At 33.5% G+C, this 27,925-nt stretch overlaps 1 protein-coding gene across 1 annotated transcript in view; it reads right to left on the reverse strand.

Annotated features, from left to right (window-relative positions):
* Birc6 (baculoviral IAP repeat containing 6) overlaps window positions 1–27,925 on the reverse strand; it is a 212,846-nt gene that overhangs the window by 96,276 nt on the left and 88,645 nt on the right. The window contains 26 exon segments of the mRNA XM_047521886.1: window positions 462–595; window positions 1,359–1,469; window positions 4,151–4,277; window positions 4,739–4,770; window positions 4,773–4,885; window positions 5,676–5,682; window positions 6,845–6,961; window positions 9,183–9,305; window positions 9,308–9,335; window positions 10,069–10,202; window positions 11,109–11,264; window positions 11,895–12,078; window positions 12,935–13,150; window positions 14,220–14,351; window positions 18,302–18,429; window positions 20,026–20,163; window positions 20,882–21,015; window positions 22,049–22,250; window positions 22,253–22,267; window positions 23,024–23,338; window positions 23,341–23,369; window positions 23,696–23,904; window positions 24,284–24,498; window positions 26,359–26,458; window positions 26,688–27,011; window positions 27,737–27,924. Of these exon segments, the coding sequence (XP_047377842.1) occupies window positions 462–595; window positions 1,359–1,469; window positions 4,151–4,277; window positions 4,739–4,770; window positions 4,773–4,885; window positions 5,676–5,682; window positions 6,845–6,961; window positions 9,183–9,305; window positions 9,308–9,335; window positions 10,069–10,202; window positions 11,109–11,264; window positions 11,895–12,078; window positions 12,935–13,150; window positions 14,220–14,351; window positions 18,302–18,429; window positions 20,026–20,163; window positions 20,882–21,015; window positions 22,049–22,250; window positions 22,253–22,267; window positions 23,024–23,338; window positions 23,341–23,369; window positions 23,696–23,904; window positions 24,284–24,498; window positions 26,359–26,458; window positions 26,688–27,011; window positions 27,737–27,924 (3,611 nt within the window).

Below are 27,925 nucleotides of genomic sequence, written 5' to 3' on the forward strand. Positions count from 1 at the left end.
TAAATAAATAAGGTCCATTGACAACTAAAAAAAAAAATCTTTTAAAAAGTCACAAAAGGGCTGGGTAGATAGCTCAGTCGGTAGAGTGCTTGCCTTGCAAGCACAAGGACCTGGGTTTGATCCACAGCACCACAAACAAAAAAAAAAGTCACAAAAAATGAATTCTTAAATTTTCCTTCCAAAAATTTTAAGTGTTTCCTGACTTTGCAATAAGTATTAGAACATAACTTAAATTATACAAAATCAACACCAAAAATATAATCTACATAAAAATAAAATCATTCAATATTCTTGATAACCTACCACCTATTGTTCAGTTTCAGTATAGCTACTTTATAAATAATACAAAATGATTTATTACACTGACATATAAGGGCTATTATATAATGCTTTAACAATGAAAACTTTATAGTTTTACTATAGAAATATTGTTTATTGAATGGCCTGTGCACATCAATTACCTGTGGACTGTGTTGATTTGTTCCATGTGGACTGGTGCCAGAAAGAAATTTCACTAATACATGAATGAGGTTTGGATCTGAAACCAACAAATGAGCAGTACTCTCCTGAGTTCCAATGGCACTGCTGGAACCAGCTATAAAAAATGTAGATAAACATGCCCTTATCAAATTGACTATAAAACAACAAGATGCAATATATACAACATCTTTTAGTTCCAAGAAAACTTACTTATTTCTAGTAATTATAAGTTTATTAAAATAGTTTAACTGTACACTATGGATAGACCTGGATTTCATTCTTTAAATTTTATCTATCACATCTCCTCCCTCATCTCTTCTGACTGTGAATACAGTCAAGTGGAAAACAAACAACTAAAGCCTTAATGTTACCTTGTGGGTTTATTTTTAGGAACTACTTCCCCTTAGCAGAAAAGAGAAAGAGATTTACTTTTCAGATAAATTTTAACTCAGTTTTCTAAGATACACTGAGGCAAAAACTATTCCTCTTAAGATGTTATATATAACTAACTAATGTACAGGCAATCCACTGATTCTCTTGAGCAGAATAAAACACCTTTGTTTATCAGATAGTAATATTTTTATCCCATTTTTGTTAATATATGCTGAACAAGAAACAGAAGAGCACTTTCATGTTAAATAATGACTTAAATTACAGTTTTATCAATATGACAAACTCTCAAGTTAATGAAGTCTTTCACAAATAGAGATGAAGTCCATTCACTTATTATAACCTGCAGATTGAATACAATATAATTGAAACGACTTTAATTACTTACACAACCACATCATTTCTTGGAAAAACGTTATGTTAAGGATTTGATAATAAGCATATTAAAATGTGTGTCAGAAATTAAGTTAATAAGTTTTTGAACTTACCATTAAGTTGCATGTTTGTCATGAGTGTTAGGCTATGAAGTACAAGGCACCATGTCCGGAGCAAAGTATTGGGATACCAGGCCAGCACTGTGAGAAAGCTAGTTATTGAGGCTACATATAAAACAGGAAAAGAAAAAATTTTACTCAGAACACTGAATATTTACTAAGAACTAAAAACCAAAAGAATGAACTAACAAATAAGATTACTTTTTAAATTAGCTTATTAACTACTGTCCACAGAAAATACGAATACATTTCTCCATTAAATATAACCAAAACTTTGAGAATCAATAACATTTCATGGCAAGGGTAAAGCTCAGTACCAAACCCTTAAAAATGACGTTCTCATTACAAATTTGTTGTACATTTTAACTACAGGCATTTCTACTCAACACAATCTGTGTGTCACTAACACTCCTCATATTCTACAAACCCAAAAGGTGAAAATAGTAAGACATACAAGAAAAACTGGGATAGATTAGAACAAACAAAACCAATGTGACTTCACAACAAAAGCACAAATTTAAGCACAAATTTAAGCAATAGGTAACTTGGAAGGTCCAGGTAGGAAAAACTGGCAGCTGGAGAAGCCAAATAAGTTACTCAAAATGCACAGCATGCACAGTATCCAGTACTCAGATTATGCTAAATACCCTTTAGAAATGATAGATTCCAGACCAACAGCTGGAAACTATCATCCCCAAACATATTTCAACATTTTAAAAAACAAAAACTACAGAAAAAGGAGTATCTTGTTGGTAATTAAGTCCGATTTCAGTACCATGTTTAAGAATCACAACAGAACCATAGGAAACCTTTTTCAAATTCAAAAACTTATACAAATCTTATTATAGAAACTAATTGGTCATGATTCTAGAATGCTTGTAAATAACTCGCTTTTTTTGTTTTTCACTTTCTCTTTTTTTTTTAATTTTTAAATTTCTTCTATTTAGTTCTACATGACAGCAGAATGCATTGCAATTCACTATACACAAATGGACTACGACTTTTCATTTCTCTGGTTGTACACCATGTAAAGTCACACCATTTGTGCAATCATACATGTACATAAGGTAATGATGTCCATCTCATTCTACTATCTTTCCCACTCCACTGCCCGCTTCTCTCCCCTCTGCCCAATCCAACGTTCCTCCATGCTTCCTGTACCTCACCACCCCCATTTTGTATCAGCATCCATTTATCAGAGAAAGCATTTGGCCTTTGGTAAACTAACTCAATTTTAAAACTAATTTTAAAAAACAGAAAGGTTCTAGCATTCTTCATGTCTCTCACAGAATCTACACCACAGTGTAACTACAGTACACAGAATGAAGTTTCTCATTATGGAAGTATTTTAGTTAATAAATTAAAGAGGAATGAGAATTAGACTATCTTTATTTGAAACCTCTAACTAATAATTCATAGGTTTAGGCAGTATACCTTGGTGCATATTAAAAAGAGAAAACCCATGAAGCTGCCTTTAAAAAAAGAAAAAAAAAAGAAACCAGGCACAGTGCTGCACGCCTATAATCCCAGAAACTTGGGAGGCTGAGCCAAGAGGATCTGAGTACAAAGCCAGCCTCAGCAACTCAGAGAGGCACTAGGTAATCAGTGAGACCCTGTCTCAAATAAAACACAAAAAAGGGCTGGGGATATGGCTCAGTGGTTAAGTGCACCTGAGTTCAATCCCCTGTACCAAAAAGAGAGGGGGGGCGGGGGGAGAAAGAGAGAAACAAACAAAAAACCCAGATCTGATTAAACTCTAGGTGTAGCTATGAATTTACCGGAAATACAGAGGACACTGTGGAAATATAAACACACATATAAAATCTGGATCCTGAGAACACTGAAAGACAAACAAGAAACTTCTCTGCCAGGGACTTTGCAGAGGGGATTAAAAAAAAATATTGATAACCCATACACACTAAGAGGGACATAAGAAACAATTCAAATGTGTAGATCTTATATGGATTCTATTTCAAATAAACAGGTTTCACAACATTTGAAACAATTGTAAATTACAGCACTGACCAGGTATATGATAGTAATGAATAACTATTTTCACATGTTTAATATTTTCCATAATGACCAAAAGAGGTGGAAGCAAATTACAAAATATAAATATTTATATATTTATTAATAACACAGTGGAAGATATAGAAAGCTATTAATTAAAGCAGGAATGGTTCATATAAAAATGGAACCATAAGCCAATGAGTGGGGCTGTCACTTTTTAAGGCTGGAAGACAGAAAAGGTAACAGCTGAACAAGATACAGGATATGCTACTTTAGGAAAAAGCACCAGGAATAGATGATTATTTTTACTTTTCTTAAAATATAACTAAAGTAGATTCCTATGACCTGAGCTGAATGCTAATTCTTTTCCTGTTGAATGGTATTATTTCACTCAGCTCATACCCAAACAAGAATTTGAAAAATAAAGAAATTGACACAACTTCTATAGAACAATGACATCCTTCTCCAGTTTCAATTCCCCCAGAAGCAAACCCATATTTAACAAACAAACAAAGCAGGTTATGAACAAGACAAAACTTAAGGAAATACAATGTAAAGATTAAGAGAATGTTTTATTTATACACAAGTATAAGATAACAGACAAGTTAGACATTTTTGTTTTCTTTCCTGCTAATGAGTAAGTCAGTGCATTAAAAATAGTCCCCCCCACCACTGAAACATTATAACTAATAATAAAGATTAGGTACATTTTAACCTAATTATTACTATTTAGCTTATTTAGACCTATTAGTGCTTTTTCTGCCAAAAAATCTTACCTTGATTCAATGAAATGATAGGTATTCGATTAGCATTATATAAAAAAATGTCTGCTCCATTCTCTTTATTTCCAGATGAGCTAGAATTCAGGCTCAATGTGAGCCACAATTGGAGAAGTGACTCCAACTGAAAAAGAATGCAAATTGACAGGGAAAAAATGTACACATTTCAACAAAAATCTACTGTTTAGAATACTGTCATGAATAAAGAAATTTCTCTATTTAATATTTCCCCCTAGTTACTTCACTACACAAGGAAGTATATCTTTAAATTCCTGAACAAAATTTAACTTAGTTAAAATTTACAAATTACATCATAAAAATGTTTTCCTAAGTTAAAAGAGGTGATTCAAGTTATTAAATTGCTGGTTATTATGCAATACATGGTAGAAACTAAGGCTTAAAATCATGAAAATTAAAAATGGTCCTCTGCTGAGGACCTGTGATAATTAAAGTATTTCCAATATTTCTCCTAAGTATAATAATGATATAACATTCATCAGGTTGTGAATGAACTTTCTAGTTAGTCTCACCATTTCAGAGGCTCCCAATAACATGTCAAAACACCTTTTTCTCCTGAAGTCATACCTGAACATGATGGACTTGAAGCATGGAAAAAGTTTGTTGAAACAAACATTTAACATTGGGACAGATGATAACTGAATAATAAGCTGGCCGGTTTGGTTTGCTGCTTGTAAACCCCCTAGAAGAGAATCATCTGTTCCAGTGGGAGGACTGTGATACTGAAAATCAAATAGAAGTATGATGTTATACACAAAGTTGCAGGAGACACATTAACTGATTTACTAAGATGTATGCATAGGTAAAATCTTTTTTTTTTTTTAAATTGCTTCTGTAGAACAGTTTGAAGTTATACTTTAGTATTTGAAAAACTTGATTTTTTAACATCATTTGAAAGTAAAAAAGACATTTACCAACAAGAGAAGCTCCCAAATTCACAGACTCATGCAACAAAGGATAAGAACATATTCTTTAAAAGTTTTTGCTAATGAATAAACGGGGAAAGGAAAAGAAAGAATCTTGACTGATTATTGAGAAAGTAGTTCTAAAATAATCTAGGTAACAGTTCACTGTGGGTTCTTTTGTTTTTTACTTTCCATTGTGGTACTAGGAACTGAACCTAGGGTGTCTCTATCATAGAGCTACACCCCCTGTCCTTTTTAATTTTGATTCATTTAGCCTAAATTACCCAGGCTGGCCTCAATTTTATAATCCTCCTGCCTCAGGCTCCCCAGAAGATGAAATTATAGACATGAACCACAGTGCCGGGCTTGATTCTTGGCACTAAAAGATTATTACAATCACCTGGGCAACACTCAAAATTCTGATGCTCAAGCTACATGCAAATGAATTACTGATAACCTTTCCTTCCTTTTCTTTTTGTGAAGTAGCTCAGGCTGGTCTCAAACTTGTGACCCTCCTACCTCAGCCTCCCAAGCAGCTGGGATTTCAAATGTGCAGGTCAAACAAATTGACAATATAGTCATGGGCATCAGAAAAATACAGGGACACTGAGAAGTTTTTTCATATATTTAGAATATTAATATATTAAAAAGATACACACTTGTATGAAGGATAATAATCAAAAACAATTTTAAAAGAAGCAGATAACAATTTTAAAAAGATCTTGTAAGTTGTTTCAAACAAGCAATGTATAAGAATGGTTTGTCTGGAACAATACTGAGTTGTCTCTGGTCATGCGGAAGCTGAACCCTATGAAGGGAATTCCCATATTATATAGGAGATAAGATTACAACAATATTAGGGTACCAATATGAAGATGGTAGGACGCTAAGTCATCCTGTTTGTCTTTCTCCTTTATTTTGAACCTCTGAAAGCAAGAAACAAATGAGAATACAAACTGAAAGGATACAAATTAATGTAAGGAAGAACTTAAATCTGGAGTTCTCTACTGAAATGGATTGTGGAAACTCCTTTAAAGGAGAAGCAGATGTTGATTTTCCTGTGTTCTACCTACTATCTCTAGTTCCAGAGAAAGTGAAATGATTTTGAAGCCAAGACAAGTAAAACCACTGTCCTCTCCTCAGCACTGCTCTTCAACGTTTGTCTTTCAGAAACAGGGTGCTATTGCAACTGTACTTTGCAGGCATGAAGAAATCTACACACGCTTACCACTGTACATCAAAGTCAGTATTGGCCAAATCTGGCAGGCTGCCTGTTTCTGTTATGCAGCCAGGCTCACTGTCTATGGCTACTTTCCTGCTACCACGTCAGAGTTGAGTAGTTTTAACACACATACAGCAAGTAAAGTCCAAAATATTTACTACTGGTCCTTTATGAAAAAGTTTGCCTTCTCTTTCTGCAAATAATTAACAACTAAATCTTCTGAATTATGAAGTTCAGTAATAAGGCCCATTTGGATGTCATGCGATCTATACATTTCTTCCTAGTCTTTGAAGATAATAAAGATGTTTTTATTAAAACTTCACTCTTTTTTTATTTATTTGTTTTTTGGTGGGACTGGGGATTGAACCCAGAAGTGTTCTATCACTGAACTTCATGCCCATCCATTCTTGTTTTTTAACTTTGGGGCAGGGTCTCTCAGATTCACAACAGACACAGAATTTTAACATTTGTTCTTGCAGAATGAGCCTGAAAATAATCAAGACAAATCATGTCTTTTAACTGTCTAAGAATTGTCATTTTACTTACATGTAGGAGATGTATTTGTTAATGCTTGTAAAATGGAATCTGCTTCCAGAGTGGACATCATTTTCAACATAAGTTCTGCTTGCTGTTCAAGTCCAACTTCTAGGCGAGCATCTAGGGCTACAAAAAACAATTAAAAATTGATCACCATTATTATTCATGTCCCACCTCCTGCAATAAAATGTCCAAATCCAACTCAGGAAAGGATGTGTATACCCTTAAACAAGAACAGCCTGGCATGTAGTATCAGAAACAAAGCAGGGAGACTATCTGTACAAAGGTGGTTAAAGAGAAGAGAGCGTGCTGGGCATAGTGGCACAAGACTGAATCCCAGCTACTCAAGAAACTGAGGAAAGAGGATCTCAAGTTTGAGGCCACACTTGGCAACTTAGCAAGATCCTATCTCGAAATAAAGAAATTTTTAAAAAAGGGCATGGAGGTGAGATGAGTGGCCAACCACTTCAAGTTCAATGCAAAATACTACAAAACAAAAACAAAAAACAACACCCAAGAGACAAATTAAATAAATAAATAATAGTAGAAGCAAGTATGTTAAGGATAACCACAGTCAGGTTTTTCATTCAGGGAAAAAAAAAAAAGAGGCACAAATATGCAAAGGGAGGGCTGGGCTGTAGCTCAGTGGAAGAGTGCTTGCCTTGTGTGCATGAGGCCCTGGGTTCAACCTTCAGCGTCACATAAATAAATAAAATAAAGGTACTGTGTCCATCTACAACTAAAACCAAAAAATTTTTAAAAATACATGGAAAGGGAGAACACTTAACTGAATCCTACAGAACTACCCTACAACCAGATATACCAATGTGAGCTCACCACACTCAATACACACGTAAAACATATGTGTAGAAACACACACATTCCTCAGCTCTGTCCACCAAGATAGCACAGAAACAGACAACAAAAATAACAAGTACATCTAGCATCCATATCTTGTGGTTTTTTTTTTAACACATATCAAATTAAATAAAGATAACACTGAACATTCTTAATGAACCTTAAACTAATGTATTATATTTTATTTATTTATTTTTATGTGGTGCTGAGGATCAAACGCAGTGCCTCACACATGCTAGGCAAATGCTCTGCCACTGAGCCACAACCTCAGTCCCTAAACTAATATATTTTTAAAATGATAAAAATGAGAAATTTTGTTATTTACATTTTGCCACAAAAAAAAGCGAAAAAGTAACAAATTATTATAAGAAATTATAACCACCTAAAATTAACATTTTACAAAGGGGAAAAATGCAACTTGATAATGAAGAAGCCTGGTGGACACCTCCTTAATCAAGTGATTAAATGTAACACCAACAGAAGTAAAACAAATCACAATCATGGGTAACATACTAGGATACAGAGAACAAAATTGACTATTATTGCTGTGATATTCCTACCAAGACTCATGACTTCAATCTAATTATGAGGAAATAGCATTCAAGCATAAATTGAAGGGTATTCTATAAATAACTAATCTGTAATCTTCAAAAGGGTCAAGGTCATGAAGGTCAACACTGAGAAACCATTGCAGACTGAACAAGACACAAAAGCTCTGATAACTAAAATGCAAAGCATGATTTTCACTGGGTCACTGTACATAAAGGGCATTATTCTGACAACTGTTAAAATCTGAATGGCCTCTCAGTGTAAGGTACTAGTAATAATAATATCCTGGTTCTGATGGAGTATGCTTCTTGATGCACTCATGTTAAAGAATGCCTAGCTTTTTAAAACAAAGAATTGGACTGGCAGCATACAAAAGGTTCAGGAAAATAAACATGCTCTGAATTTCACTTGTTTTAAACTTTTTCAAATTTGTGCTTGTTTCAATTTAAATCTTTTTTTTTTGAATACTGGGGATTGAACTCATGGCCTTGTGCTTGAGAGGCAAGCACTCTACCAGCTGAGCTATCTCCCCAGCCCTTTTTAAAATATTTTATTGAAAAATTTAAATTTTACATTCTACATGACTAGTAAAGTGAAAAAGCAGTATTCAATGTGGTTTTTTTAATACATGAAAGTTTATTACTAAAGATAATAAGCAAAATAAAGCACAATTAAAATCACTGTCAATCTCATACAACCCACAAATAACTTTACTTAGTACTATTTTGAGAAACAAACAGATGGACCATCACTGAATATAAGCTTCTCTAAACTTTATGACAGAAAAGGAGCTCTGAATGATACTCTATGGCACAACTGTGATACTAAACCTTCCTATCATACACTCAGGCTCACTTTCTCAAGAGACAAAATATATATAAATTTAGTACTTGCTTTAAAAATAGTATATGCCTCGAAATATTCACACATAAACACTTACCCTGAGATACTGAAACACTGACTGTTTGTGATCCATTCTTTTCTGTGTTTGCTGGTGGCTTTGCTACAGGAATTCCCAGACCTCCAATGTAAGGATTGTAATTGTAGGTACAATAATCAGCACCCAGTAATCATACCATGTACTGCTTATTGGCTTAAAAGAAGAAAAAGAAGTTGTGGTTTATTTTTTTCTACTGTGGGAAACATATTTACATTATTTAAACCCAAACAGGACTACACAATAAACATTCTTCACATCCTTTAAATTTTCACAGCCCATTTAGAATATTAATGATTTCAAGAATGTTTCAGGGGCTGGGGAGATAGCTCAGTTGGTAGAGTGCTTGCCTTGCAAGCACAAGGCCCTGAGTTCGATCCCCAGTACCGCAAAAAAAATAATAAATAAATAAAGAAAGAAAGAATGTTTCAAAGATAACGTCTTCATTTTCTGCCAAAATCTAAAAATACCTCATTTGCTTAGAAACTGAAAGTAACCTAGAATCCTTAACACAATCTAATGCACCAGAAGAATGGTACTACTATAAAGGATTACAGGTGTATCTTCTTTAGAAAAAGTAGAGATAACACAGATGAATTTAAATAAGTTTCTTGGCTGCCTGAAAGATTGGTAATCCTTAACTAAATTTCTGAAAGCTTATTAGTGATATTTATAATTATTAATGGCTATATAAATAAAATGGTTATATTATTCCATGGGTATTTTTTTAAAACACCTATAGTACTGGAGAAATTTAACGAATTTTGAACATGCTGAATAAAGGGATTCATTTGGTAATATTATGTACATTTTCTTCTTTTAAGTAATTTCTAACCTAATAAAAGTATGAAAGTATTTTGATTACAAGGAATATTCTACCATAGCATACCTTAAAAACTTTGGCTGCAAGAGGATCCTTTTCTAAATCAATATCTAGAGGATCAATGTCGACTTCCATTAGATCTTGAAGTAACTCAAGGTCAATTTCCTTATCTTTTTCCAAAGAAGAGAGAGGAGGTGTACCTTCAAATAATTGACATGAAATTTAGCAAACATATTGCTTTCACTTGCAGAAAAAATTATTTTGTTTACATATCACATATACATGCCAAAAGATTTTAAAAGTTTAAAAATCTAAACTTTTACACTTAATTATTAATCAGTATGCATAGGTATTACTTCACAGAACAAAATAAAAACACCAATACTATGGTACTTGATTTCCTACAGAAAATACCACAATATTAGTTCTAGCTGCATCAACTTTGCTATTAAAAATAGTCACATCAAGGTGTAGTGGAGCACACCTGTAATCCCAGCAACACAGGAGGCTGAGGCGGGAGGATTGTAAGAACAAGATCAGTCTTAGCAAATTAGTGAGGTTCTAAGCAACTTAGAGAGACCCTGTCTCAAAATAAAAAAAGAAAAGGGCTGAGGATGTGGCTCAGTGGTTAAGCATCACTGGGTTCAATCCTTAGTACCATCCCCTGCAAAAAGAATTGTTAAATGTTCCCCACATTGTATTCATAAACATCTACATATACAAATTAGACTATATCAAAGTAATTGGGACATTATGAAATGACAGTATTTGTTGTAATTAGCACTCACTCCCAGAAACAAGGCAACATATGTTTACTGGAAAAATATCTGACAATATTCATAAGGTCAAAACATCAGAGGAAGGACTGGGAATTGTGGCTCAGGGGTGGACCGCTTGCGCAGCATGCATGAGGCACTGGTTCGATCCTCAGTACCACATAAAATTAAAAAATAAAGGTATTATGACCATCTACATCTAAAAAAATATATTTTAAAAAAACCTCAGAGGAAAATGTAAAAATCCATTTTATGCTTCAATAGCACTCCACTTTGAAACATATTCTCAATAGAAAATACTAAGGCATATTTAATTTTTTTTAAATGTACCTGTTAAATCATGTGTCAAAGGTTCATCTATAGTTTCCAACAACTGAACTGAAGACTGCTGAAGGGAGTCATCAGAGTCACCAGCTGTTGCACCTACATCATCACCCACTGCTCCTTCCTCCATGGCTTCTGCAGCAACTGGTGCCAACAATTCTCCTGCATTTAAGGAGATAAACCTAACCACTTTAATAACTTAGGCACAGTCTTGTAAAAAATATTGAACCATTACTTTTTTCCTTCCAGTTTACAGAAAAACATACATAGTCTACCAACTAGAAAAGAAAATAAGGCAAATGAGTTCTCACCTACATGAACAATACCAAAACTCACTGCATTACCTTCAAATGACTAAAACAATTAAGTAGTAGGGGGAAACGCACAATACACAATATGAACAAGTAGTTATTATAAACACCAACATATATTAACTTAGTCATCAAAACAAGCTTGTAAGGAAGGTATTTTTAGTATCCTTATTTTACAGATGAAGAAACTCAGATAGTGATTTCTTCAAGGTCACATAAGTAACTAGTAAGAAGCACATCAATGGTACTAACAAAGCGGACCAGTTTTAATATTCACGCACTTTAGGAAATCTCCAAAACTTATATTTATCAAAACCGTGAACATAATTAAGTAGAAAAGTAATTTTAAGTGGTTGCTACTACTGTAACATTGAAGAGAATTTTATGCTTTTAAGAGGTTATAGTTTCCTTTAAAGAGTAATTAGTTAAGCAATAACAAGTTAATTTTGACATACCCAAGGAAAAGTAAATCCTTACAAACCTGCTAAAATATCCTGTAGCATACAAGTTAAGGAATATTGAGCCCAAGCACCACCCCAAGATATATCTCCTCTATTGAAGTCAGTTCCAACCAAAAGTAACAGTAGTCTTTCCAGTTGCGGTTCATTCACAATCTCACACAAATGAATAGTTGGTCTTGTGGCATTCGCAATGCGTGCAAGAACCTGTAATACATTTTATAAAATCATATATAACAATTATACTTTTTTCAAAGATAATAGAAATCTACCAATACTTTGGCACTACACTAATAATTTTCACTAATAAGTATGATTTTGGTATCTAAGAAATCACGTGAGATGAAATGCAAAAGAATGTAATCTTTTTTGTAATGCTGGGGAATGAACCCAGGCCCAAACACATGCTACACAAGCATTATACCACTGAGTTATCTTCAGTCCCATTTTTTATTTTATTTTGAGACAGGGTCTCTCTAAATTGCTGAGGCTCCTGCCTCAGCCTCCCAAGTTGCTGGGATTACAGGCATGCACTATAATACCTAACTAACATAATGTAATTTCATCAATACAGTATTAAATCTGGTTTTAAATATGGTGGAACAGTTAAGAATGACTTCTATAAACAGTGAATATGCTACAGGAAAACAATCATGACACTGAAAGTCTTTCATTAATGTCATATGACACTTACTTGTATATTTCCTAATTTAACTTAAGATTTATTGAAATTACTCATATTTCAAACATCTGACTTTTAAATAGATTAAAACTTATATTAGGTTTCTCAAGCAATACGTGAAAACAAATTTAAATCCTTCAATGCACAATTTAAAAAAATCTAAATAACTGCAAAAATTAAAAACCAAAAGATGAAATTTTTTTTCTTAATCAAACTCACTATATACTTCTGAAGTTTTTTTTTTGCAGTGCTGGGGATGGAACCCCGGGACTTGTGCTTGCAACGCAAGCACTCTACCGACTGAACTATCTCCCAGGCCTGAGTTTTCTTTCTTACCCTCTGAAGTCTAGATTTATAAATTATGCATAACAGTTTACTTACCTTACAGACAAATAATAAGAGATCTGCATGACATGTAAAGTCCATGGAGAGGAGAAACAAAACAAGTTTTTGGACTACTGAGATACAACGTTCATGGGCAAGAGTAAATGGAAGTGGTTCTATCTCTGGACTTTCTTTTGTTGTAGTAACTTCTGTGTCTAGGTTAGAACGGGACCACTCTGCTGTCCGACGCAAACGAAGTAAATCCTTAAAGTGCTGTATACAGAAATTTGCAGTATTTAAGTCAATATTTAATGAAAAAAATTCAGTATACATTTATGAAAATATTTACTCACCACACAACTTGCAGTAAATAAAATTTTAGATAAACCATAAGCTTCAAAAAGTAAGATTATTCAAAAGAATATTGATCAATATACCTTACCTCTATATAAGAGACTTTCAGAAAAAATTCTACAGAAAATCCAGAGAAATATATTATGCCAAACCTAACATCTTTAATTAATAGCACTAAAATATCCTAATTGTGATATATACAGGCTAGATGGTTCAAGTTATTTCAATACTAAGTGGAATAAGTATAATCTCATATTTATTAACTACGAATGTGGCTGCTACATGTTATGTACACACAAACACACACATGTATACATGCTTCCAGGTGAGTATGTTTTATTTATTTAAAAATTACTGAAACTTCATTTTCACTTTGAAAGGACATATATAGGGCTGGGGTTGTAGCTCAGTTGGTGGAGTGCTTGCTTCGTATGCACAAAGCCCTGGGTTCAATTCCCCAGTATCACCACCACTACCACTACCACCACCAAAATAACAACAAAAACAAAAAGGACATATATAGGCTATATTTGAGCCTTATGCACAACTGGATCCAAAAGAAATCTCAATTTGAAACCTTGAAATGAAAATCTTACATTAACATAACCAAAAATCTCTTTCTGAAATGCCAAAATTTTCCCTTTACATATTTTTAAAGTTAACAAAATGGTATTTGCAATCATCCATTATTTTTTGTATTACAGTATGGAAAAAACAACATCAATGCCACATGAGCAAAATTATACATCCCACTCATTTCTTTAGTTTATTAAATTTCAATCCAGTATGAAGTAATAACTAGAAATATTTACAAAACATTTCCTTGACTAAAGGCTACCTTACAAAAAAAAGTTGAGTAGCCTGGTAATTTTTTTGATAAGCAGAACGACATATTTAAATTTTGTGATCACTCCCAAAGACAGTTAATAATTTAAAATGCTAAAAAGAAAGCAGCTTTTCTAAGATAATCAAAAAATACAGCTCATACCTTTGAAGTAGCCTGCTTTAATTTTGCTTGTTCTACAAGGAGTTTATATGATGATCCCTTGTTACTTTGTATTTTTTCTTTCTCCATCTGTTCCACCAAAGCTTTCTGTTTTGCTTTCAGTAGGTTAAGTTGCTTTAAAATACAAGTACACAACTTAGTCTTAAAAACATTAGGGGAAGGATATTGGGCAAATTATATTGTTATATTGTGTGTATGTACTAGTAAGTAACAACAAATTGCACCATTATGTACAACTATAATGGGCCAATTAAAAAGTTAAAAACAAGCCAGTTATTATTTATGTACTTCTTAGAATTCATACATCAAACTAAAGGAATAAGTAATTCCTTGAACGAGTGCAGTAATAAAATTTTACTATGTAGCCCTCCCCGCAAAAAAATTCATTTCCAAATCCTGATTTCAAGAGTTCTCACTAAGGACTCATTAGTTATGCTGAAAATAGGTAGTACACGCTTATAATCCCAGCTACTGAGGAGGAGGAGGAAGCAGGAGGACGGCCAATCTTAGGCTAGCTTCAGCAATTTAGTCTCAAACTAAAAAATAAAAATGGTTTTTGCTCTATAGTAGAGCACCTCAGGGTTCCATCCTCAGTACCACAAAAAAAGTAAAAATTAAAATCATCAGCTCCTTACATTTAGGAAAAGGGAAATAACTAGAAGACTTTCTTATACAAGACAACTAATATAATTTAGTTGAATGATAGATATTTTGAATGGCAGAAAAAATATTTTTAATACATGGGGAAAATAATTTTATTGCCTAAGAGAGCTCAGGACTTTTTTAAATTCAAATAATTGTAGATTCATATCCCACTTTAAGAAATAGTACATTTCACCAATTTCCCTTAATGAAGACATTCTACAACACTACAGCATAATATCACAACATGTATTGACATTGATATAATTCACCAATCTTACTTATATTTTGTTAAGTTTCACTTATGCTCATTTCTGTGTGTCTGTGTGTACAATTCTTATTTCTATCATGGCAGTCAATACTGAATAGTTCCAAACACCAGGTTTGGAATATTGTCCTTTTAGAACTCTACCATCTCTGACTGAGGTTGTAGTTCAGTGGTAGAGTGCTTGCCTAGCCATGTGAGGCACTGGATTCGATCCTCAGCACTAGGTATAAGTAAATAAGTAAAAATAAAGGTACTGTGTCCATCTATAACAACAACAACAACAACAACAACAAAACTATCATCTCACTTGTACACAATCTCCCCAATCACTAAACCCTGCAATTCAATAGTCTTTAGCAATGAAGAAATACACAAGACAAGTAAAAAATTTTCTAGATACTACGAGCTTACAATTTGTTGAATGACTTCCCCATATAACATACGCAATTACTTTAAATAGAAGATCAGCAGGAAGATACAGTCATAATTATAAATTAACAACATAGTCAAGAACTTAATAACCTTATTTTCTCCAAGAACACTTCCTAAATCTCTACTATTGACACTTTTTTATGGTGTCAGGAAAAAGATACTAATATTATATTACAAAGAAAAATCCACTTGGCTATTACCTCCCAAGATGAAGAAAAATATTCCTAAGTTAAAACTAGCTTGCACATGTAATTTTAAAAATCAACTCAATAATACTAAACTGAGAATTACTACAATTTAGTATATTCAGAAGTTTCAAAAGTTCTACAAACATATTCAATAATTATAATCAAGAAAATATTTTAAATTTATTTTAAACAACCATGCTGTTAATTATTACATAAAAACACTTGTTTTTTTCAAAACTACTTGAGAATAAGTAGGCAAATGATGCCAACTCACCTGAATTTTTAGTGTTTACTTTCTAAAAACAAAATATTCTTCAGCAAATTGCAACACAACCATCAAAATCAAGAGAAATAACACTCCACTAACAACAATTACTTCTCATTGACCTGTTTTAATTTTGCCAACCAAATATTAAACTTCATAATAAAGAAAGAAAAATCACAAGAAGTAGACCAATTGGGTTATATTCTAGGTTTTGTTTTCCAATTTCATATCCTAAATTAAGCAAAGCATTCATCGACAGAAAATGCCCAATAAACTTCTTGATTCTGGATGGACTTCAAATTAGTTAGCAGTCTTGCAAAGGGAACAGGGACATAGTACAGAGAGAAAGCACTTGCCTAGCCTGCACAAAGCCCTAAGTTCAATCCCCAATAATGCCCAAAAGTGAAAGAAAAAAAGGGGAGGAGTCTTAAAAAGGAGTTGAAAATGCTTCATTTCTTGGAAAAGATCAAGGTAGCTCAGAGATGAAAATCATATAAGAGAAAAAGAGAACTACTTAGTGCCAGTTCAATTTTTTAAAAAGAGCCCAAAACTTTTACAAACATGCCTGATCAAAGACTTTTCATTTCAAAGTCTCATCAAATCTCAACTCAACTGACAAAATTTTTAAGAGTCTCCCCCCACACTTTTTTTTTTTTTTTTGCTAGGACTCAAACCCTGGTTCTTGAACATGGTAAGGATATACTCTACCACTGAACTCCAACCTCAGAACCCCTCCCCAAAAAAAGTCTTTTTGAAAGAAGTAATTATATGAGTTGCACATGGTGGTGCATGACTATAATCTCAGCTACTCAGGAGGCTGAGGCAAAAGGATGGCAAGTTCAAGGTTAGCCTGGGCAACTTAGTGAGACCCTGTTTCAAATAAAAGTTCAGGACTACACAGCAGGTGTAGAGGTCTTGCTCAGCATGCATAAGACCCTGGGTTCAATTTTCAGTACCACCTCCCCCGCAAAAAAAAACAGTACTTATATTACTGTATTGGCTCAAAGGAAACACATCAATTGTTAAGTCCACTTTCTATGACAGAAATTCACGATGAATAGACTTTATTTCTAAATTTATGTAATTAACGTAGCTCATTTCTATAAATATATGATTCACAGGGTGTCCTAAAATAAAAGTTCATTCTAATAACATGATTTTTCTGTGAAAGAGAATGAAAGCAAGAGAGTGTGTATGTGTGCATGCATACATGAAGCAGAAAAAAGAATATGTATGTCCTATTTGTGTTTATTTCAAAAGAACCCATGAAAAAATAATCCAAAAACTAAAATTTCATCAATAAGAAAATGGATACATTTGTAAAATAAAAGAGGGTTGGGGATGTAACTTGATGGTAGAGGACCCTAGGTTCATTCCCCAGTACCACCATTAAAAAAAGAAAGAGAGAAGCAGAAGGCAGTTGCTCTAAAGCCATGTGAAGTAGCTTGTCTTTCATCCAAAGGTCAACTGCATTGCACCAAGAATTTAAGGAAGGAATGATATGCTCAGGATTGTTTCTGAAAATAACTTTCTATTGGAAGCACAGAAAATAGATAGGACTAAGGGGAAAAAAAAATGGAAGGATACCTTTTAACTAGGCAAAAAAGATAATGCTAACTACTTCAGTCAGGTTTTGCACCAGTGTGATCAAAATACCAGACAAGAACAATTTAGGGGAGGAAAAGTTTATTTGGGTTCACAGTAAGTATGAAAGGTCTCAGTCCACAGATGGCTAACTCCATTGCTGTGGCCCTAGGTGAGACAGAACATAATGGGGGAAGGGTATGGCAGAGAGAGGTTGCTCCACTCACATCAGCAAGGAAGGGCAGAGGTGCTGCATAGAAGATGCACTTCCAGGACATGCTACCAGTGGCCTACGTCCTCTAGCCACACCGCACGTGCCTGAAGTTACCACACAGCCATTTAAACCCAGATGTAGTGATTAGGTTACAGCTCTCACAACTCAATCACTTTACCTCTGAACATTCTTGCATTAACACAGGAGCTTTTAGGGGATACCTTATATACAAACCATAACAGTAAACTCATTCAGAGGGTAGTAATAGACAGTAAAGAAGTAAACAGTTTAAAGAACATCACCAACGATCTGTTGCCATTTTACAAATAAGGTTTCCAGAATATTAAATCTCCCTAAGTTATGTAGTTTGTTAAATATCATAACTAAGATTTGATGGCATATCTGCCTTATGCATCCTGCAAAATGATAATTCTCTCAAACATTAAAATAACAAAACATATTGACTGTTACCTGCTTATGATGAACAAGCTGTTTTCTGATTTTTCTGGAATATAATCTATCAAGGCTACTGCTGCCCTTGGAAGACCTATTTAAACTCTGAGTGTGCAGATTATTGTTAATAAAGCTCCACTGGTTACCTAGAGGGGAAGGAAAAGGCCTATTAATAATTCTGTTAAGTGTGGTTTAAAAGTACCTTTCATACCCAAAAAAAAACACAAAACACAATTACAAATGAATAAAGATGACAAAGCAATTTTAAGAAAAATTAAGGAAACCATTATAGTCATCCTTAGATGATCTGAAAAAAGATTCAATGATTATCACTATGATAACCTAAACCACAAATGATGTTAAGAGCAAAGTTCTGGTTTGGGTTTCCTTTACAATAACTGCCACATTCCTCCACAATGGTTAAGGTTGGTATGTGTACAACACAGCTTTGATGATGTCACTAAGATCTAACAATAAATACTCAAAATACATACGCTTCTGTGCAGAGACTAAAAATGGGTGCTCAACATTTGCTTAATGACTGCCAAAATGACAGTTTAAAAAAAAAAAAAAAAAATACAGCAGGCTGTGTTGCTACATCCATCCTCAATTTTACAATGTGTCCAGACTATTCTCTGGCATTCACTGGTTCAATTCAGCCCCAATAACACACTTTACCCATCTCTAATTCTTTACTATGTTTGTTTAGCATAAAAACATCTTTTATTCTTCTCTACTATTCACCTATCAAGTATTAGTTAAAATTATTCTAACCCTAAGATACACTTCTACTAATGTTTCCATTTAGAACAATATAAATAACACAAAGACTTTCAATACTATATTATATGATATTCCAACTTTATATTGTAGTTATATTTACTTAAGTTGTATTTTTTAATCTCTGTGTCCATCAATGAGTAAACTGGCCTACAGACATACACTATTTTTTAAAATCAATATAAAGCAAAAACATAATATGCGTCACAAATAATTAACTCAAATATAAAATATCTTGGGCTGGGGATATAGCTCAGTTGGTAGAGTGCTTGCCTAGCAAGCACAAGGCCCTGGGTTCGATCCCCAGCATTGCAAAAAAAAAAAAAAAAAAAAAAAATCTTAAGGGAACTTTCTAATATACTGAAAATATGGAGATGTCCAAAATTTATGGTCCTTAATGTCTGAATTTACATATTATTTAATTATCTCAAAATCTTGATAAGAATTTGTTAGCCAGAATAAGGGAAAGAAAACATTTGTTCTTAAAGTTTGATTTTCTTGAATTTTTGAATTATTTTGTGCCTCAAACCTATAAACAAAGATTATACATTTTTTTTAATAATGGGAATTTCTGAATCTAAGCATAAAAGTCATTTGTAATTAACTAACAGAACTCCATAATGGTAAATAGAATGACATATTATACTAAAATAAAATTTATTAAAAAAATTTGTCAGATCTCTTGACAAATTTTCCTTTCATGCCTCACTTTTATGTATGTTATTATAAAATGTTTAAAGGAGCATGGGGGGGGAAACTTTGTGAAACACATGGTTATAATTAGAAAGTAAGTCATGCCCAAAGAAACTTTTCCATCAAATTTAAATTCTGTCTTTAAATAGGTTCCTGATAGAGTTACATAAATTACATACATCTGGTATTTCCAGTTCAATAGCCAGTTCTGGAACAACTGCAGAGTCACTCAAAATCCCCACCAACATATTATTATAAACTTCTGATACCTGTCAGAAACCTCTCCCTGTCTTTACCATTCAAAGGTTTCTTTGCAGCTGCTGCTTCATCTTCAACAGTTGCCACATAATCCAGCAACCTGGACACCAGCATAACAACCCAACTGATCATTGGAATATCTAGCACTCCTAAACAGAGATGGGGGGAGGGTAAAAATTCAGGTGAATATAAGAGTCCTAATGAAATCAGATAACATAAATGAAATAAAACATTTTAAAAGGCAGAACATATCATATCATTACTAATACACTAATATTTATATATAATAGTTCCCTAAGTCAGAAACCTGTAGCCATAAATCAAATAGAACATCAAATCTAATAAAGGACAGGTGTTTCCTGGTATGAAAGTTACGTCTGACCTGAATCCACCAAATAGTTTATCAAGTCAAATAACAAAGTATAAGGGACACAGGAAACTGAAATAAAACATCTGACTCAATTTATAATTCGTATAATATACCAAACTATGTTCTAAAATTTTATTCCTAAAATAATTTTTATTTATAAAACTCATCATTAACCAGAAGAACAATTGTACCTTTGTGAAGCTTAAACTTTATGAGAGTTTGATTTTAGTGATGACAGTATTAAAAAAAAAAAATTACAACCATTTTAACCATTTTGAAGTTCAAAGATCAAATAATGAAAAGGTAACAGATTTCTAAAGTAATAATTATTTGGTAGTCAATCACAAGAGGATGACTCATTCCAAAAAGTCTACATTATAAAAAATATTAAAAGTGTGCTACAATGGATATTAAAATATTTCATAATAAATACCTTTAAAAAGCATATTTATAGGAACCTTATATTTTTAATAACGATAGAGACTTTATTTTAATACCTTCTTTCCTCCTATGCATGGGTAACTCTGGATGAAGAGGTGACAATAAATTATCCAAGAGATTAAGTAAGCTTTCCAATACTCCACTATTACTAAGTGATCTTTGACCAATACAGGAAAGTAGCATGAAAACCCTACAAAAGAGATACAAAGAGAATACTCAGTGAGAACCAATATGATTGTTCCATTTAAAAAATAATTCACATTTCAATGTAATGGAATGATGATAGGCCAGCATGGTGGCATATGCCTGTAATCCCAGTAATTTGGAAGGTTGAGGCAGGAGGATCAACAGCCTGCCTCAGCAGATTAGGGAAGCACTTAGCAACTCAGCAAGATCCTGTCTCTAAATAAAATATAAAAACAGCTGGGGATGTGGCTCAAGGGTTATGCAACACTGCATTCAATTCCTGGTACCAAAAAAAAAAGAATAATGACAGCACTTGCAATTAATTGTTCAATTTAAAAAATAATTTACAGTAAAATCTAAAAGAATACTAACAACATTTGTTTCTTAAAACCTATTTCATCCGCCAGGCACAATGGTGCATGCCTGTAATCTCAGGACCTCAGAGGCTGAGGCAATAGAATCACCAAGGTCAAGGCCAGCCTCAACAACTTACTGAGATTCTATCCCAAAATGAAAAAAAAAAAAAAAAAGGGGGTAAAAAAATAAATAAAATAAAATGGACAAAATACATAGCTCAATGGTAGAGTGCCCTCAGGTTCAATCTCCAATGAAGCAGAAAACAAGCAAAAACTTTCTAACTTAAACCTGAATATATATGTTAAAATGAGCTTTCTTCCTAGTTACTGGTTATATTTTATAACATTATTCATGAGAAATAAAACACTTAGAACCAGTTAACTTTGTCTACTATATGAAGTATCATAAGATGATAGGAAATACTTAGATCTATAAATGCCACAGGTTCAAGTGAGGAAAAAAAAAAAAAAAAAACCAAGAGTGTAGTCTAGTTATATCACTATAATCTTCATTATACTACCTTACTGGTATCTTTCACTGGGTAATCCCAAAACCCTGACTAGACCTGCTTCCTTCTCTATACACCTGGTATCCACATAAATAAGCTTTCAAAATCTGACAAATGAAAGTCAGAATTACAAATCACTAAGAACAAATAAAACCAAACTTTTCTGACCTACCTATCCTGGGGAAAGATGAGAAGTTGTTCTGAATTGTACAATTCCTGAAGAACATTGGAAAGAAATTGACCCCACCATCTTTCACCACCACACAGTTGAACAAGGAGAAGACCAGTGTGTAACCGTATCTTTGGGGTTCCACTAATGCACAAGTGTTTAAAGAGCTCTTCACAGGCCTGGGCATGAAATGTGCTCTGCAAACTGCAGGAACAGAATGACCTATTATAAGAGAGAAAACAGCACAATTCCCTAATTAAGTAAATGGTGTAATATAAAAATCAGCATACCTACACATGCTTTCTTCTTTACTAGCAAACAGCAGAAAATTATATTCTATTTACTTTGCTATTTATTTACTCCTTATATATAGAACTTAATTCTTAATATTTGGAGAGGAGAACAAATAGCACCTAAGTCAATTGTATTTCTAGGCTTGCATTTGGGTTTACCAGACCGCTACACTGGGGGGGGGGGGGGGGGGGGTTTGAGAGAGAGTGTGAGTGTGAGTGTGTGAGTGTGTGTGTGTGTGTGTGTGTGTGTGTGTGTGTGTGTGTGTTATATAATGTCAAAAAAAAAAAAAACAGTTCCTGGCTAGAAAACAACAGTTCTATATTAGATTAGCAATTTTATGAAATTTTTCACAATTGAATTTTAAGTAATAATAGTTTGCCAATAACTCAATGCATGTACAACAACAGAAACCAAAAAAACTCATCAAAAATTCAAATAAGAAAAATTAAATTAAGTGGGGTTGAGCATGTAGCTCAGTGGAAGAGCACTTGCCCAGCATATGCAAGGCCTTAGGTTCAATCCCCAGCACTGCAAAGCAAAAGCAATTTTAAAAGGGGGAAAACAAATGGGTGAATCTAAACAGACATTTCATAAATACTCAAATTAAACATATTTCCTAAAACATGCAACAAAATTACATCAAACATATTCCCAGCCTTTAAAATACATGAGTCAAATACAAACCATTGGAAGAATGAAGAAGGCTGAGCAAAGTGTCCAATAAATATCTGATGATAGTACGTAACTGTTCTGTGGAAGACATCTGAATTAAATCTTCTGGGTTTGATGTTTCATTCAATGTCTTCCGACTTGCACCTATAGCTACTTTGAGCCTCTGCACTGCATTATGAGCCAAATTTAGTTGAAGCTGTAGCTGAATACAATCCTGATAAGCAGAAAAAACTCTACTATCTTCCTCGACTGCCTTGTCCGGTTTTCGCAAAAAGTACTGTGCATTGTTAGCACTGTTGAGAGGAGGAAGATCGATACTTTGCAAAGAGTTTCCAGACGATGACAAGCTAAGTTATATCTATAAGTAAAAATAAATGAACAAAATAATTCCTGCAATGTTTTCTTGATTTATACATGTACACAGTAAAAATTAAACCTCAAAAATATGTTAAAACACAACTATTAAAAGAACTACTCCATTGGTAAGTATGAACAAATGGAGTCAATTATTTAATCACAATATTTTCATGGTTAATTTGAGTATTTCTGCAAAACACTAATGTCCTGTTTCCTTTTGTTCTTTTCTATACACCTATAAAAAGACATTTTTTGGCAGAAATACAAGCAAGACATAAAATATGCAGTTTGAATAAGATTACAGTATGTTTGCTATGTTCTCCTCACCTGCACTGTATATCCTCTTGTAAAGCAACCATCATTGCTAAATGTTGGTCAATGTCTGGCTGGTTTGCAGATTCTCCCTCTCCCCTTAGAGGATCATGCATTAACTTAAGTTCACTTTCCCAAGGCAAGATATAGGTATGACCGTAGTAAAATCCTAAAGGGATTTTGGCTCTGGCATTTGTACTTCCATAGCGCCCAATGACAGTTATCTAAAATGAAAAATTATAAAAAATACATGCACTTATCAATCAGTTTGAAGAGAAGGGGGCTAAATATTTTAAAAGACGCCAGGCAAATGACTATAATCCCAGCTACTCAGGAGGTAGAGGTAGGAGGATTGCAGTTTCAAGGCCAGTCAGGGAAACTTAGCAAAATCCTGTCTCAAAAGTAAAAATAAAAATAAAAATGGCTGGAGACATAGCTCAGTGGATAAGTCATTGCCTAGCACATTTGAGGTCCGAGGTTTAATCCCCGGTATCACAAAAATAAACATACACACACGTACATAAATAAAAGATACAGTTATACTTTTTAACTATATGTTTTAGCATTTGTTAGAAGTGGAAAACATAAATTTACTATCTTTACCTTCATGAATCTGCACACAGGAGGTGGTATTAGGTCATGAAGAATTAGTGAATGAGTGCTTATATCAGTTGCCACTACCAATCGCCTTCCATCCACTTCTTCTCCTAACGTCCAAATGTCAATTGATAAGGAGGCCAAGTCTCCACAAGTAGGAATCAATACATCTGTCAAAAGTATAGGTCTTCCAAAATCCAAGGTCACAAATCTCCTGGCTCCTATGAAAAAACAGTAACACTCAGAAATAGTCTGAAGCATTCATCTTAACATACAAATCAATTTAATAAAACTATAAAGAAAAGCAAACAAAAATAAGTAAAATTAGTTTCATTGTGTCTCATTCAAAGATTTTCTGAAGCCCCTATTTTAGTTTTGAACTCCCCCAAAATTATAAGAGTAAGATTTACTATGAAAGAAATCAACTGTACATATAACCTTGATTTAAAACACTGAAATTGGGCCTCAGGCTGCAGCTCTTCAGTAGAACACTAGTCTAGCAAGCACAAGACCCTTGGTTCTATCCCCACTACTGTAAATTAATTGATCAATAAAACAGTTTAAAAATTTAAATCAGCAATGTAGTATATATGTTAATACTGTAACGTTCCATTCTGCTTTCCTTTCAATTAATGGATTTTTTTTCCTTTAATTTCACAAAAAAAGATACCAAGATGTACAAAGCAACGTTAGTCTTCTTAAGCCTTGTTCAACTTCTTATGAGATGAATATTTTATTAGGTTTAATATGTAAAGTGAAAGTGTAGCTGGAATTATATGTAGTCAAACTCTTAAAAAGATGACTTGCCAAGGAAAACAGGCAGTTCATCTCAAACAATGTTTTCCTCCAATATACAGACATCACTGTCCCTTCAAGTCAATACCAGTTGAAGTAGATGAAGAAACAGAAGATTTGCATTTCTCATCTCATATAACACAAGGACAAGTTTAATTGGTGAAATGGATGGCAGATCCTTAATAATATAATGCATTTTCTTTTACATTTTTTTTTGGAAAGCTAAATAGACTTACCAGCTACATTTTACAATGAAGGAAAAGAAAGAACTAAAACATTTAGGAATGGTGTTTTTCTCAATGGAGTTCTTTTAAAAAAGAAAATGATCAATTACCAACACTTTCTCAAACATAAAAATTATTAAACAACAAAGAATACAGTTCTCCTATTCAAGGGGCTTATGTGCAATGGTCACTTGAATGGATAAAAAAAACAAACTGAAGTATAAGCAACTCCTCACATCTCCTAAGATTAAAGAAGAAAAAGCTTTCATTCTTTACGTTATCAACACTAATGATACTACCAAAAATAATAAGTTTGACAGAAAACACCATAAGACTTATTTTGAGACTTCAAACTCCAGCTTCCAAAGAGGAAAAACCTGTTGCAATAAAGCAAATATGGCTTAATTATTCATATTTATAATGAAAAGTGCTACAGTTAACACTCTTATCTCCCTGTCTTCCCTCTAAGTATTTTGCTAAGTTCTGCTAAAGTGCAGAACTAAAAGTTGTATGATTATGTTAAAATTACTTAGTTTATTCAGAAATATGATCTAATGGAAAAGAACTATTCAGTTCTTACCATAAGTCTCCAGTGTACAAACATAAGACAAGTTTAGATCCGATTTAAACAATCCAGAGACCATGAAGTATTTATTAACCTTACTTAGTATGTAAGTAGCAGTTCTGTCACCTCTTCTCAAAAGACAGTTTCGCTACAAGAATGCTAGTTTTAGGAATATTCCTTGAAACGTAATTTCTAGAGTATGGTAACTGAAAATTACAATGGAGGCATATATTTATGTCAATCATACTTCAACAAGCAAGAGTCTGGTATAGATCACACTCACTGTGCAAACAGAATTATCAGATCTACTCAACAGCACTCTTCCATTGGTAAGCACAAAGCTTGAAACTTTTATATAGTGCTTATTATTGGTTAAATGTACTTAACCAAGAGCAAATGTGATTTATTTGCAATGAAAAATCAAAATGGATAACAATAAGTAACAAAAGGGCCAACAGAGTAGGCAGAAAAAATACTTCAAGAAAGTCAAAGATTACCTGAATGCATTCGCTCTATAATAATGGACTGGTGAGGTGGAGGCTGAAGAAAATGTGAAGCATGAGAAATTGCAAGGGCTAGACCAGAACCAAGTGGATTCTAGAAGAGAAAAAAGTATAACTCTATATTGACATTACTCTTGCTCTATAAAAACTATTAACCATAATATTAACAAGTCTCATTTCCTGATGTATATTGTTATATTTTATTAAAGAAAATAATCTAATATATTGAGTTCATATAATAAAGTTTTGCCTTCTAAAGTTAAAAGTATACTTCCAAATATGTTTAAATGTCTAAGCCAACACCTATTTAAAACATGATTTACCATTCTGGACTTGTTGGAATTTTTGTTATGTGCAGCCAGATTGACTGTTGGGGGATCAATGACTGAGCCTGGGAAAAGCTGTGCAAGTTCGGCATTAATCACAACGGAAACTGCTTCATTGGGTGGAGTGAGTGGTGGAGTCATAAAAAGAGGTGTTGTTTTTGGAGTGGGTGGAATAACATCAGATGGATGAATGAAGAATCCAGGGGCAGCCACTGGGTTGGAAGGCACAGAGTTGTGAACAGGACCTACTGCTGAGGCTGCTGAGGCTGCTGCAGCTGCTGCTGCTGTTGTCTGATGTAACTTGGCTTCCAGCTTTGCTTTCTGTAAAAGAAGTAAAAGCAACACATATAGACTAATCCTGCCTACCTAAATTGTTGGGACTACTACATGGATATAAATTTATAAACATAAACATGATTAAGTAGATCCTAGTTACACAAACATGAACCAACACTGGTCTACGTAAATGGAACACTGCTTTGTATACTTCTTAAAATACTGAATATAAAATTTCCTGTGTATCTGAGAACTAGAACTTTCTCAAAGTGAACATGAACAGCAAGCAGAACAATTAAATGTAAACAAGGAAAGAAAGTTCTGCTCAAAACATTAACAAGAAGCTGATTCTCATGTGGACGAATCTGACACAATTTGTTACAGGGAATTGTCACAGGCTGCATTTAGATCACAAATACCATTATTGTTGAAATTTTAAGTCACATTAATTTAAATGGTCTTTAAAATGTTGTTTTAGGTTCTCTTCTCTACAGAGTAACTAATAACTGTAATGTTTGATCGAGAGTGTTTAAACAATGTATTTTACTTAAACCAATTATATTCCTTCAAATATGTATTAAATAAAAGGCATTCATATAATTTTAACAAATTTAATGCTACAAAAAATTTACCTCAATTTTTTTGTTGAAAATTATTAGATCAGGATCAGGCAACCTACTTTTCGTTATGAAAATAATGGTCAATTTTAAAGTACTTTTCGGCTTTTGAAGTTTAGAGACAGCATGAACAAAAGCCAAATAGTCTCCAACCTGTTGCTGAAGCTTCAAAAGCTGCTGCTGTTTCTCTTGCAGCACCTGTAGCTGTTGCTCGGCTGAAGCCATTGCATGAGAGAGAGACTGCAAAGCTACCTGGGCTGCTGAACTCAGGGCTGTCGAGGCTTCCCCAACTGTCCCAGATGATAGTCCACCTACTGCAGGAGTAACCCCGAAGGAACTCAC

This window comes from Sciurus carolinensis, chromosome 13 (genome assembly GCF_902686445.1).
Source record: "Sciurus carolinensis chromosome 13, mSciCar1.2, whole genome shotgun sequence".
Taxonomy (NCBI): domain Eukaryota; kingdom Metazoa; phylum Chordata; class Mammalia; order Rodentia; family Sciuridae; genus Sciurus; species Sciurus carolinensis.